General features: G+C 42.5%; 1 protein-coding gene across 9 annotated transcripts in view; it reads left to right on the top strand.

Moving 5' to 3' along the window:
- Nucleotides 1-15,504, top strand: part of UNC13B (unc-13 homolog B) — a 390,473-nt gene that overhangs the window by 233,523 nt on the left and 141,446 nt on the right. For all 9 annotated transcript variants that reach the window (XM_073343305.2, XM_073343304.2, XM_073343298.2 and 6 more), the window contains 3 exons: nt 6,566-6,644; nt 8,263-8,337; nt 8,924-9,143. In XM_073343305.2, coding sequence (XP_073199406.1) covers nt 6,566-6,644; nt 8,263-8,337; nt 8,924-9,143 — 374 coding nt within the window. The remainder of the gene's footprint in view (nt 1-6,565; nt 6,645-8,262; nt 8,338-8,923; nt 9,144-15,504) is intronic.

Genomic DNA, 15,504 nt, shown 5'->3' with positions numbered 1-15,504 from the left:
TCTGTGCTCCCACTAGGGGTTCAACGAAGAGTCCTGGAGGAGACTGAGGTTGATCTGAGCAAACTGTCATGGCCTATAAGATGCATAGTCTGATCCAGTGGTCAGAGCCTTGAGTAGTGTTGGGGTCATGCTCACACCAAGAATCGAAGCCAGAGTCTGAGTGAGAGGTCATGCCAAGGGTCAAAGCTGGAGTCAGCAACTGGGATCCGGGCAAAGAAGCAGGAACCAGGAACAAGGTGTGGGCCACTGGAACAGGGACGAGGTGTGATAGTGGGAATAAAGCAAGATAGCAGGAGCAGGAGGCAGGGACTTGGTCTCAGAGTCTGGGCAGTAAGTGGCCTAGTGACTATTTGCTCAAACAAGGGATAGGACTGGAAGAGGAAGCTTTACACACCATGTTGTCCAATCACCAGTCTGTTGGTAGTCATCTGACCCTGCTGAGTCAGTAAGCATAGCCTCTGGTGACGGGGTATTGGCAGCAGCTCCCTTGTCAGCCCTTGTAGCCTGGTGCAGAGGGTACAGCTCCCACTCGCCTGCCCCATGGGCCTGGGATTGAGACGTGGTGCCAGACAGCAAGCACCATAGTTCAATTCAACAACCAAACAAGCTGACAAAGTTAAGATTGTGTGAGAGAGGTGAAATTTGGTTAGCTGTAAATCATCAAAACCACTGCTTCTCAACCAGGGGTATGCGTACCCCTGGGGGTATGCAGAGGTCTTCCAGGGGATACATCAACTCATCTAGATATTTGTCTAGTTTTAAATTGGCTACATAAAAAGCACTAGCAAAGTCAGGACAAACTAAAATTTCATATGGACAATGACTTGTTTATACTGCTTTATATACTATAAACTGAAATGTAAGTATAATATTTATGTTCCTATCAATTTATTTTATAATTATATGGTAAAAAAGAGAGAGCGAGCCATTTGTCAGTAATAGTGTGCTGTGCCACTTTTGTATTTTTGTCTGATTTTTATAAGCAAGTAGTTTTTAAGTGAGGTGAAACCTGGGGGTACGCAGGACAAATCAGGCTCCTGAAAGGGGTACAGTCGTCTGAAAAGGTTGAGAGCCACTGATCAAAATGACATTACAGCAAACCATATACTCTAAAAGTACAGGAATCTTCAGTAACTATTTCGATTTATATCACTAATTTTGCCCTATTGGTTCATGTAGTTGGCCATTCCTTTCCAGCCTCTGCCAGTCCATCTAGATGCTTATATGGCCCCAGTCACCCTCATATCTGAGTGCCCCCCAGACATTTGTGGTGGTGTCCCCATTTTCCAGCTGCAGAAAAGGAGGTGCAGCAACTTGCTGAACATATCAGAGTTGTGTGACAGAGCCAGTCTGATGAGGGTCAAGAAAGACAAGCGCAGAGTCCTGCACTTAGGATGGAAGAATCCCACGCACTGCTACAGGCTGGGGACCGACTAGCTAAGCAGCAGTTCCATAGAAAAGGACCTGGGGATTACAGTGGATGAGAATCTGGATATGAGTCAGGAGGGTGCCCTTGTTGCCAAGAAGGCCAATGGCATATTGGGCTGTATTAGTAGGAGCTTACCCAGCAGATCAAAGGAAGTGATTATTCCCCTCTATTCGGCACTGGTGAGGCCACACCTGGAGTATTGTGTCCAGTTTTGATCCGCCCACTACAGAAGGGATGTGGACAAATTGGAGAGAGTCTAGTGGAGGGCAATGAAAATGATTAGGGGGCTGGGACACATGATTTACGAGGAGAGGCTGAGGGAACTGGGCTTATTTAGTCTTCAGAAGAGAGGAGTGAGGGGTGATTTGATAGCAGCCTTCAGTTACCTGAAGGGGGGTTCCAAAGAGGATGGAGCTAGGCTGTTCTCAGTGGTACCAGATGACAGAACAAGGAGTAATGGTCTCAAGTTGCAGTGGGGGAGGTCTAGGTTGGATATTAGGAAACATTATTTCACTAGGAGGGTGGTGAAGCATTGGAATGGGTTACTGAGGGAGGTGGTGGAATCTCCATCCTTAGAGGTTTTTAAGGCCCGGCTTGACAAAGCCCTGGCTGGGAAGATTTAGTCGGTGTTGGTCCTGCTTTGAGCAGGGGATTGGACTAGATAACCTCCTGAGGTCTCTTCCTGCCCTAATCTTCTATGATTCTAAGTGCCTTAACTCCAAGGCTATCCTGTACTTTAGAATTGATTATAGCATACATTCCTAACAGAATTTGTTCAGTTCCATTAATGATTCCAAAGTGGTTTGAAGATGTAAGGTTATATACAAATGTTAACTATTTTTAGATTCAGAGATTATAAAGACAGGAGGGGCCATTGTGAGCATCTAGTCTGATCTCTCGTATAACACAGGCCAGAGAACTTCCCTTTATTCCTGTTTGAACTAGAGCAGATCTTTTTAGAAAAACTTGTAATCTTGATTTCAAGATTTCCAGTGATGGAGAATCCAGCATAACTCTTGGTGAATTGTTCTAATGGTTAATTAACCTAACTTAAGGTTAAATTTTTAATTTCCAGTCTGAATTTGTCTAGCTTCAACTTCGAGACATTGAATCTTGTTATGCCTTTCTCTGCTAGATCGAAAAGCCCTCTGTTATCAAATTTCTATTCCCCAAGCAGTTAGTTACTGGTAGCAATCATCACCTCTATCTTCTTTTTGATAAGCTAAATAAGTAGAGCTCCTTCAGTCTCTCACTGTAAGGCATTTTCTCCAGCCCTCTAACAATTTTTATGACTCTTTTCTGCGCCTTCTCCAACTTTTCAACATCCTTTTCAAAGTGTGGACTCTGGAAATGTACACAGTATTCTAGTATTGGTCTCACCAATGCAGTACACAGAGGTAAGATAACCTTCCTCCTACTCAGTATTCCCCTGGTTATACATTCAAGGATCACGTTAGCTCTTATTGCATTGCCCTGGGAGCTCATGTTTAGTGGTTTGTTCACTACGACCCCTAGATCCTTTCAATGTCACTGGTTTCCAGGATACAGTCCTCCATTCTGTAAGTGTGGCCTACATTTCTCGTTGTATAACTTTTTGCATTTGGTTGTGTTAAGACACCTTTTGTTTGAATGGGCCCAGTTTATCAAGCAATACCAATCACTCTGTATGACTGTCCTCAGTATAATGAGTTCTAACCACTCCACCACTCATTGTCATTCAGAAATGTTACCAGTAGTGATTTCTGTATTTATTTCCAGATCATTGATGAAAATGTTTAATAGCATTTGGTCCAGTACAGTGGTTCCCAACCTTTAACAGCCTGTGAACCCCTTTCAATAAAATGTCAAGTCTCGCAAACCCCCTCCTAAAAATGAATATTTCCTTTACCTGAGTATAAATTATAAAAGCAGTGATCTCGGAAATATAAAATTTGTTTTAATGACATGCTTATTACACACTATTATTTTTTATCATTACAGTATTTTTATTACATTATGAAAATGGCAACACTCTTCCAAGATCTCACTTTCGTAGCTTGTATCACTTTGAATAAGCGTGTTATAAGACAAGTCTCTTATGTTTCATCAAGGAGTATCAAATGTGAAACAGCATGAAGATATTAAGAAGCCAACTCAGAGTTCCTCCTACACAAGCATTCATGTCTTGAGCAGTCCAGGCAAACAATGTATATTACAACAAAGCTTAAACTTGTTCTTCATAATAATTTTAAAAACAATACTAGCCGCCTATTTAATTTTAAAAACAGCAAAAAATGTCCACCCCCCTTTCCATTTCTTATAAGGAGTCTTGAAGTTTAAATCTCCTCATTGTGACAGATATGCTTGCTTTGATCTGCTTAGCTCTTGGAAGTCCAGGGGCTCTGGGCTGCTGCCCCCATGCTGCCCGGGGTCCCTAGGGACAGCTCTGTCCGCCATTAGGGAATTTCCCCAAAAAAAACCCCTGTAACATTTTGCAAACCCCAGTTTGGGAACCACTGGTCTAGTACCATACCCTGTGGGACTCCCCTAGAAACATCCCCATTTGATGATCATTCTCCATTGACAACCACTTTTTGAGATCTGTCAGGTAGCCAGTTTTTAATCCACGTAAGGTGTGCTGTATTGATGCTGCATAATGCGCATTTTAAAATAAGAAGTCTCTGTCATGGCGGTCCATCCCTCTTTTATGGAGGAAATCAGGATGTTTGCTTGAAAAGTTCTGTTTTTAGTTTACATGTTGTCATAAATATAAAGGGAAGGGTAAACCCCTTTGAAATCCCTCCTGGCCAGGGGAAAGCTCCTCTCACCTGTAAAGGGTTAAGAAGCTAAAGGTAACCTCGCTGGCACCTGACCAAAATGACCAATGAGGAGACAAGATACTTTCAAAAGCTGGGAGGAGGGAGAGAAACAAAGGGTCTGTGTGTCTGTCTATATGCTGGTTTCTGCCGGGGATAGACCAGGAATGGAGTCTTAGAACTTTTAGTAAGTAATCTAGCTAGGTATGTGTTAGATTATGATTTCTTTAAATGGCTGAGAAAAGAATTGTGCTGAATAGAATAACTATTTCTGTCTGTGTATCTTTTTTGTAACTTAAGGTTTTGCCTAGAGGGGTTCTCTATGTTTTTTAATCTAATTACCCTGTAAGATATCTACCATCCTGATTTTACAGGGGGGATTTCTTTATTTCTATTTACTTCTATTTTTATTAAAAGTCGTCTTGTAAGAAAACTGAATGCTTTTTCATTGTTCTCAGATCCAAGGGTTTGGGTCTGTGGTCACCTATGCAAATTGGTGAGGCTTTTTATCCAACATTTCCCAGGAAAGGGGGGGGGGTGCAAGTGTTGGGAGGATTGTTCATTGTTCTTAAGATCCAAGGGTCTGGGTCTGTAGTCACCTAAGCAAATTGGTGAGGCTTTTTACCAAACCTTGTCCAGGAAGTGGGGTGCAAGGATTTGGGAAGTATTTTGGGGGGAAAGACGCGTCCAAACAGCTCTTCCCCAGTAACCAGTATTAGTTTGGTGGTGGTAGCGGCCAATCCAAGGACAACGGGTGGAATATTTTGTACCTTGGGGAAGTTTTGACCTAAGCTGGTAAAGATAAGCTTAGGAGGTTTTTCATGCAGGTCCCCACATCTGTACCCTAGAGTTCAGAGTGGGGGAGGAACCTTGACACATGTAGTGTAACCACAGTGATCTTAAAGGAAAGCACATTTGTTCACAGCTAGTGCTCTGCGCTTTTGTAGTTAGCATACTGCCTTCTACTTGGTGTTGTGTAAATGCATGCAATGGATTTAGTGAGGCACTTAACTCTCAGTGACAAGCCACTTTGAGCTCAAACTTACATTTGCCTAATATTATCACTTAAAAGGATGATTGTGATTTGTTTTCTGCACCAAGGAAAATGAACGGTACCATTTAATATTACACGCTGTAAGCGTTGCCAAGGAAATGACTCTGGTTTTCATGGAAAGAACACAGCCATTCACTCCGCTGCCGACTTTACTAATGAATGGCTGGCACTTCAGTGTGGGAATCTATAATGTTTTAAAATCCCCCTCTCTTTATATGGAAAATGTTTGAAATTTAAAGGCGATGATTGTTTCTGTTACAAGAATCCTGCATTGGTCAGGTAACTTGCATGGAAAAGAAAGTATACTAAAAACTATTTATTTTTGGAGAGGAGAATCTTTTAAGTTTTGATTTAAAAAAATCATTGCATCTCTTCTGGATGCTGTAAAATAAATATAATTTTACCATATTGAAGCACTTGTATTCCTGTTGTCTATGAATCTTCATGCCTCTACCTGTCAGCTTAGTGATAGTCCTTGGTGATTAAATCCATCCTTGCCCCGAGGTTTGGAATATTAGAAATAGTCTTGGTATCATAAAAATAAAAAAACTAGAGAAGTGTTTTCTCCTTTTCCCCAAAATACGGAATTTCCCCCCAAAATCCTAAAGGCCTGAGTCCCAGGACTTGTGTTCTGCACTGATGTGAATGACAGTTGGCTATGACCTTTAGGCTGGTCATTCTCCCTTTGGCACTTTCCCACCTTATCTACCTCTCTCTCACACTGTAACAGTGTTCTGAATATTGGTAGATACACAAAAAATGACAGGAGGCTGGGGTTACAGTAAATGGAGTGTGTCTGTCTAGAGTTTGAAGTGTTGCTGCCACAATTGTGTATGATTACTTCTGGCATTAACTCTGTCAAAACTTGTGATTTTTTTTTCTGAAGGAGAGATCAAAACTGATTTCATTGGGAGGGGCGGCGAAGAGAGGGGATAAGAAGGAGGCCAACATGGTTTCCAAACCTCCAAGGACTTTTATGACATGCTCAAAATAGCAGCAGTAAATTGTGGTGCAGCTATACCAAAAGAAAGCAAAGTGCTTCTCAGCATTTAAACTTGACACGGTTATTCGTTGTAGGGTTTAGCATTTTCTATTTATTACTGAGTCACAATGTATTAATCCTTCAAGTGTCAAGATTGATTCCTTCTATTTACATTGATTACTTTATTAGCAGAGTGATCAATATTTGCAGGAGGCCATGTTTGGTTTCTACAGGATGTTTTGTGACAGTATCATACTGTGCCATTTCTGTGACCTTATTAACACATTTCCCCCATGTACTTCCAGGCCTGCAGGTGGTCTCTATGGCATTGACAGCATGCCTGATCTACGTAAAAAGAAACCAATTCCACTTGTCAGTGATTTGGTAAGATTTTTCTTTCTATGAATATTATAATTGCTCTAGTCCCTTTGTGCCTTGGGGCGCAATACTGTTTATTACTCCAGTTAATTTATCTCCAACCTATGGGTAGAATATGAAAACGTCTAGACTGGTGTTTCGGAAAAATACTAGGTGCTAAGAACGTTCAAGAGAAATAAATCTGCCGACTGTTTCCTCGTGTCTGTACACAGGACTTGTTGTGCTCCTTGAAGGTTAAAAATTCCTCCCATCACTGAAACCTGTTTGCCCACTGTTACATGCTCCAATAGAAACCATACAGTGAGGTCCGCTTGCTTTCTTACACTGATGGCATGTCAGAGGAGTGTAACTTCTATGGGTGGTGGTTGAGTATAGTATCAGGTGCAGGTAATACAGTAACACTTGGGAGAAGTTGTGAAATCTCTAACCCCCATACACTGATATCTAAATGTATTCTATGTAAAGATAGAGAATTTGGTTTGTTCATCTGGCACGTGCAGAGGCTAGGAGGGTATGTTTTACTAACTGCTTGTATCTCTGGGAACTTTGTAATAATGGAATTAACCTATTATACTTCTTTTGTATGCTTTCACACTCTCTCTACAGGTTATGGTAAGTGGAGCTAAAAACTGTCCACCACGTCTTTACCTGAAGTAAAGATTTTTTTTACTTTACTTCCCCTCCAATGTTTCTGCTTTTTTATTTTGAATGCTGCCATACCACAATGCATGCATATGCCTCACTCTGGCCCACCACATCACTGACTGAATGAACCTTTTCAGTCTTCTCTCAAGCATCATAAATCAGAGTAAGAGATGGCTTCTGAGAGGGTTAGCTGGCTTTAATAGAACCAGCAACATCATCTCGTATTTCCTTGTCTGCCTTCCTATAGCTAGAGTAGTTTGCTGGAGGACCTAATCTGCTTATCTAGCCTTTTAGATATTGTTTAGATGCCAGTGGCAGGTGCTGAAAAAACAGTAACCAAAGAAATGTAAGATTGCAGTCCCTCCATCATATGTAATGTGAAGGTAGATACTCTGAGAAGCAGTGATGATCATTATATTCGGTGATTGCCACTGCATGTGACACACAGACACATTCGAACACACTGCCCTTCCAACCCCATAAAGTCCTTCAAGATTTTAGTTTATTCTCCTCATTCTGACCCAATCCAGCCATCCCTGTTTGGAGCTCTTTCTAGGTGACAAGGCTGATAATTTGATGTCCTTTGTCTGAGTGAACTTGAATGTAAAAGCTGGAGCATGAGTTTAGAACACTGTGTATAAACCTTGTCTGTTTCAAGGATGCAGGAGAGAATCCAGTTTTCATCTACACTTCATACAGAGGAAAATAATAAAATTCACTCCAGAACAAAGTGGATTAGGGCAGAAGGAAACATAAATGGTTAACAAGTTTTATGTATTTAAAGTATACACCCTGACTCATTCTGGGGTAAGGAAATTACATTTGGAATATGTAGCAGAGGGCTGTTGACTTGTGTAGACTTTCTGTTCAGTACCATTGCTGGTAGCAGAATCTTCCCTTTTGTGCATGTACAAATATGTGACCTCCAGTGAATTTGTGTACACTTTTGTAATGAATAACAGACACTTTTCCTTCTCAGTCATTGGCTCAATCCAGAAAGGCTGGAATTACCTCAGCAATGGCCACTAGAACTTCTCTTAAGGATGAAGAGCTGGTAAGTAGATTTTATTTGTTCCCCGGGGCCTTTCCTAAACAAATTGGGGGGCTGGTTCTGTGAATATTAAGATTCTTCTTGGAGTATCAGATGAGCACTGCAGGACGAGGAGTCTAGGTGTAAAGCAACTGGTATTACTTGGTTTTTTTAAAAAATGTGTGTCAAATATGATGTCCCAGATAGAACCTTAGAATAGCATGTAAGGGTCTGATTTCTGAACAAAGACATGCCGAGTAGAACTTTGTTATGTAGTGTACTATTACACACAGACCTAACTTCTCTTGCTCTCTAAATGTCATTGGTTATGGTTTATTTAAAGTAACTGCAAAACTGATTTTGAAATGGTGTTTTCTACCAGGTCCTCTGATTAGCATGCTTGGCTACCTCAGTCATGGCTCCATCAGGCGTAACATGACAGGCGTTGATGATTTAATCTTAGCCTTTTCTCTTTTTCATTCAAGAAAAATGATACATTCCCTAAAGAAAACAGTCCCATCATCCCAGGATAAGACTCTCTTGCTTAAACAATGCATGTTAACAGCATCCTAATCCCAGACATTGCTTCATGTGTGTTCTTGTATTGCAGAAATCTCATGTATATAAGAAGACCCTGCAAGCCTTAATTTACCCTATCTCCTGCACAACCCCTCACAATTTTGAGGTGTGGACAGCTACGACCCCTACATATTGCTACGAGTGTGAAGGGCTCCTATGGGGCATTGCACGGCAGGGTATGCGCTGCACTGAATGTGGGGTCAAATGTCACGAGAAGTGCCAAGACCTGCTCAATGCTGATTGCTTACAGAGTGAGTGGCTTTTCCTTGTAACATTTTGACAGTGGGGTGGGTGGGAACGGGGAGAGGAGGGGACTGGAGAAGAGCCATTTGCAAACAAGTTGTCCATAGTCTTTTCCAAACTGTGCACGTATACAGAATCTCGTAATTGACGGTTTGTTTAGATTTGTGTTAGTCTAACGACTGGTGAAGTCTCTCAGCTTCTATTAAAATGACTACACATTTTCTGAAATGAATGAGATCTCGAAATTGTGCTCTACACTGCTGCTGTTCTGCACCGCCACCACCCTCTTGCAGACACATGCCCTTTCCAAGGAGAGGGAGAGATGGACTTGTGTTTTAAGGCACTGGTCTGAAATACTACAAAGGAAGGTACAATTCCTGGTTGTGCCACAGACTTCTCCATTGACCTTGAGCAAGTCCTTTAATCTCTCTACCTCAGTTCCCCATCTGCAAATTTGGAATGGTAATATTCATGTGCCTTACAGGGTTGGAGAGTGTTTGTTATGATGAATCCATTAATGTGGAGAGGCAGCTTGACTAGATGACCTCCTGAGGTCCCTTCCAACCCTGATATTCTATGATAAGGCCTGCTGGGTCTGTTTGGGGCTTGGCCCCCAGCTGTGGCTGCTCTGCCAATCAGCCCAGCTCTTCCCCTGCCCCAGCCCCCTCCCAGGGCTATTTTAAACCCCTCTGGGCCCGAGCGGGTGTCCACCCCACTACAGCTAGCCAGAGTGTGGAAAGATGCTGAAGATAGGAGGGTAGCTGAAGATGGTGAACATATTATCAAGAAGAGGAGGGAACAGACACAGAAGGAGCTGCAGAGAAATTGGAGAGGTGGTGATGGATCATAATGTTTAGGTGTACCCTTGGGATAAGCACACAAATATTAGGGCTGAAAAAAGTCTCCCATGAAAAGGCTTTCTCATGAGTTTTCCAGTATTCCTGAAGGTAGAATACACACACTCACTCTCTCTCACTCTTTAGATAGGGTATAGGTTGAGTTTGAGGAATGAGCAAAGGTCCCAGCTGGCCTACGCATCTCTCATCATAATAGGGATTCCTGCAGGAAAAGCAAGAATTGAGATTAAATAAATCTGAGACTTTGAACTTTCCCAGCTGCATTAAGATCAGATGTGTGGGGCTTTCTTTTAGCAGGAATCCTTATTCTGACAGTTTGAGAGCATGTTCTCCAAATGTAGTTTCGCTTAATTCCACATAAACCTATAGGATAAAGTTACACAAGTAAAATGGATTTGCAGTGAGCAGGGTCATGGAACAAATGCCATTTTTCGGATGCTACCTTGAAATTTTGATCAGTTGCCTGAGGTTTTGTTCTTTTGAGTCAAGAACTCCTGTACTTGCTGAATGAAATAAGACTATTGGACATATTGTACTGATGCTCAGAAACCAGAAAGATATTGAGATTCTGTGGAGATCTGGGTTCAGATTTGCTCTGCATAGTTTCCTCCTTTCTAATCTAAACCAAATCTAGTTTTTGTTGGTTATATTATGGTAGTGCCCAGGGGCCCTAGGTCGGATTGGAGCCTCATTGTGCGCACTATACAAACACTGGTAGAAACAGTATCTGCACTAAGAAAAGGAGTACTTGTGGCACCTTAAAGACTAACCAATTTATTTGAGCATGAGCTTTCGTGAGCTACAGCTCACTTCATCGGATGCCTACCTTGGAAACCGCAGCAGACATTATATACACACAGAGACCATGAAACAATACCCCCTCCCACCCCACTGTCCTGCTGGTAATAGCTTATCTAAAGTGATCATCAAGTTGGGCCATTTCCAGCACAAATCCAGGTTTTCTCACCCTCCGCCCCCTCCCCACACAAACTCACTCTCCTGCTGGTAATAGCCCATCCAAAGTGACCACTCTCTTCACAATGTGTATGATAATCAAGGTGGGTCATTTCCTGCACAAATCCAGGTTCTCTCACTCCCTCACCCCCCTCCAAAAAACCACACACACAAACTCACTCTGCTGCTGGTAATAGCTTATCAAAAGTGACCATAGAATCATAGAATCATAGAATATCAGGGTTGGAAGGGACCCCAGAAGGTCATCTAGTCCAACCCCCTGCTCAAAGCAGGACCAATTCCCAGTTAAATCATCCCAGCCAGGGCTTTGTCAAGCCTGACCTTAAAAACCTCTAAGGAAGGAGATTCTACCACCTCCCTAGGTAACGCATTCCAGTGTTTCACCACCCTCTTAGTGAAAAAGTTTTTCCTAATATCCAATCTAAACCTCCCCCACTGCAACTTGAGACCATTACTCCTCGTTCTGTCATCTGCTACCATTGAGAACAGTCTAGAGCCATCCTCTTTGGAACCCCCTTTCAGCTAGTTGAAAGCAGCTATCAAATCCCCCCTCATTCTTCTCTTCTGCAGGCTAAACAATCCCAGCTCCCTCAGCCTCTCCTCATAAGTCATGTGTTCCAGTCCCCTAATCATTTTTGTTGCCCTTCGCTGGACTCTCTCCAATTTATCCACATCCTTCTTGAAGTGTGGGGCCCAAAACTGGACCCAGTACTCCAGATGAGGCCTCACCAATGTCGAATAGAGGGGAACGATCACGTCCCTCAATCTGCTCGCTATGCCCCTACTTATACATCCCAAAATGCCATTGGCCTTCTTGGCAACAAGGGCACACTGCTGACTCATATCCAGCTTCTCGTCCACTGTCACCCCTAGGTCCTTTTCCGCAGAACTGCTGCCTAGCCATTCGGTCCCTAGTCTGTAGCTGTGCATTGGGTTCTTCCGTCCTAAGTGCAGGACCCTGCACTTATCCTTATTGAACCTCATCAGATTCCTTTTGGCCCAATCTTCCAATTGGTCTAGGTCCTTCTGTATCCTATCCCTCCCCTCCAGCGTATCTACCACTCCTCCCAGTTTAGTATCATCCGCAAATTTGCTGAGAGTGCAATCCACACCATCCTCCAGATCATTTATGAAGATATTGAATAAAACCGGCCCCAGGACTGACCCTTGGGGCACTCCACTTGATACCGGCTGCCAACTAGACATGGAGCCATTGATCACTACCCGTTGAGCCCGACAATTTAGCCAGCTTTCTACCCACCTTATAGTGCATTCATCCAGCCCATACTTCCTTAACTTGCTGACAAGAATACTATGGGAGACCGTGTCAAAAGCTTTGCTAAAGTCAAGAAACAATACATCCACTGCTTTCCCTTCATCCACAGAACCAGTAATCTCATCATAAAAGGCGATTAGATTAGTCAGGCATGACCTTCCCTTGGTGAACCCATGCTGGCTGTTCCTGATCACTTTCCTCTCATGCAAGTGCTTCAGGATTGATTCTTTGAGGACCTGCTCCATGATTTTTCCAGGGACTGAGGACCACTCTCCCTACAATGTGCATGATAATCAAGGTGGGCCATTTCCAGCACACATCCAGGTTTTCTCACCCCCCCCCCCCCATACACACACAAACTCACTCTCCTGCTGGTAATAGCTTATCTAAAGTGATCATTAAGTTGGGCCATTTCCAGCCTAAATCCCGGTTTTCTCACCCTCCGCCCCCCCACCCCCCCACACACACAAACTCACTCTCCTGCTGGTAATAGCCCATCCAAAGTGACCACTCTCTTCACAATGTGTATGATAATCAAGGTGGGCCATTTCCTGCACAAATCCAGGTTCTCTCACCCCCCTCCAAAAACCACACACACAAACTCAATCTCCTGCTGGTATAGCTCATCCAAAGTGACCACTCTCCCTACAATGTGCATGGTAATCAAGGTGGGTCATTTCCAGCACAGATCCAGGCTTTCTCACCCCACCCCCCACCGGGAACACACACACACACATAAACTCACTCTCCTGCTGGCAATAGCTCATCCAAACTGACCATTCTCCAAGTTTAAATCCAAGTTTAACCAGAACATCTGGTGGGGCGGGGTAGGAAAAAGCAAGGGGAAATAGGCTACCTTGCATAATAACTTAGCCACTCCCAGTATCTATTTAAGCCTAAATTAATAGTATCCAATTTGCAAATGAATTCCAATTCAGCAGTTTCTTGCTGGAGTCTGGATTTGAAGTTTTTTTGTTGAAGAATAGTCACTTTTAGATCAGAAATCGAGTGACCAGAGAGATTGTTCTCCAACTGGTTTATGAATGTTATAATTCTTGACATCTGATTTGTGTCCATTTATTCTTTTACGTAGAGACTGTCCAGTTTGACCAATGTAAATGGCAGAGGGGCATTGCTGGCACATGATGGCCTATATCACATTGGTGGATGTGCAGGTGAACGAGCCTCTGATAGTGTGGCTGATGTTATTAGGCCCTGTGATGGTGTCCCCTGAATAGATATGTGGGCACAGTTGGCAATTGTTCATTGCTCTGTTTGAGGGATAATTGTTCATCAGCTGTTTGAGGGATAATCTGTCTGGATTCTTATATGGTAGTTGTCACTGTAGCATCTGGTTTATAGCTGGTATTAACATCAGTCTCTTGTTTCCAAGGAATACAAAGTTCCAAGTTCTGTCTTCTACAGGTATTTATAATAAGCCTATTGCTGTAATATGAGCATTTAACGTACTTACATACATATATAATTAATTGGTCAAGAGAAGATATTCTCTCATCCCCTTCTACTGCCATTTTCGGATGGGCTAGAAGTTCTTTTTCCATTAGTACTCCCATTCTTCCTTCCTTTCTTTTTATCCTCGGTTCACATCAAGCTATTGTTGAAATCCCTAAGGGAAAGCTACTGGAAAAAGATGGCTTTTATCCCTTGCACTGAACATGGCATTGGCACTGTTAATTGTAGTAGTGCCCAAAGGACCCCCAAACCCCAGATATCTTTGTGGGAGTAGCTGGAAAATGACTGATATGAATGGGGAAGCGAAGGTTGGGGATGAGTGGCCATGACGCTAAGAAATGAGGGTGGAGAAGGTGTGGGAGCAGAGTTTTGAAGGGTTTTCAGAGTGAGGATGTTCTGATGGTAAGATCCTCATTGAAGGAAGTTGCACAGCCATGGACCAGCTACTGAGAAGGCCCAGTGTCTTACTCCTGTGTCTGATTTTTCATGCTATTAATTCCATCCTGCCTGAGGATTACAACTAGCTCAGTCATTTGAGGGTCTTAAAATAAAGAATCAAGGTCTTAAACTGAATCTTTTATTGAATAGGAATGTGGCATGCATGATGCTGGGGCTCATGTGTTATTGTTGGTCTGTGCTACTTGGAAGACCGGCCACTGAACATTACACCATCTGGAGCTTCCCTTATTGCCATGGATTGCAGTCATCAGCTCGTAGCTAGTGATGCATGGATTGCTGTGGCTATGTTGGCATCTGACAAGAAGGGGTTTAGCTTCCTGGCCAGATGAAAACAGTATTATTAATTAATCCTGACTTCTGATGCCATTTGGGCTCCTGGAGCTCAAGTTCACTTTTAACTTCTTCAGACAGTTTTTGATTCAAGATTGGAAGCCAATAACATTTTTTGTGAATAGGAAACTTTTGCTTATTAGAATCTGAACATATTATAACCTCCGAAATTGGCTCTGAAATTGGATTGTCCTGTGTGAAGGGTATGTTTGCAGTCGTGATAAAATTTAATTTTCCATGCCGAGCAATGATTAAAGCACCAGGGTGATGAAGCACCTGTTTGCTCCCAATATTCTGTTTTGGGAAATATTTGCACAGAATGAGTAAGAATATGCTTACTTTACATTTTAATGTCTATTTTAAGTTCTAAGAACAAATAATTTCCAAGCATCCTCCTCCTACTGAACAGCTGTCTTTTATACCACCAATGCTGCTGTCTTGATTTTTTTTCCATTAAACTGCCAGTGCTGTTATGTTATGCTTTGCTAATAGTTGTGATCAGTCATGGTATGGGTCAATCTGAGAGTGGATGCAGAGGGAAACCAGACCACTGTGCCTCCACTCCCGGATTGACTCATACCATGACTGGTTTCTAGAGAGTGCGTTGAGGACGTCCAAACCCATTTATAGGGCACTGAGCATCTCAAGATCTTGTATGTTCTTCAGGCCTTTGAACTCTGTCACTGCAGTCATTCACTGGAAGAGAGTTTATTCTTATACAGCAAACCTTGCAAGAACAAGCAGGCCTTAAAGTTAGGAAATTATCTATCATTTATAACAAATCATTTACATTCACATCTGGTGTGGTCAGTGATTGCCTCCAAAAGTAATGCTGTAAAGTATTAAAAGTAAAACAGAACATTTCCACCCATGCCACTGAAGCTCTTAGGGACTGGATTGGATTGCAAGTTATTTCCTGTAAAGTTGGTAAGTTTTTTAGTTCATTCTAGATTTCAGAATCCCAGATAATGCTGATAAAATTGGACTGTTTGCCTTTTT

This window comes from Lepidochelys kempii, chromosome 5, assembly GCF_965140285.1.
Source record: "Lepidochelys kempii isolate rLepKem1 chromosome 5, rLepKem1.hap1, whole genome shotgun sequence".
NCBI lineage: Eukaryota > Metazoa > Chordata > Testudines > Cheloniidae > Lepidochelys > Lepidochelys kempii.
The sequence above is the reverse complement of the archived record's forward strand: the minus strand, read 5'-3'. Positions and strand labels throughout refer to the sequence as shown.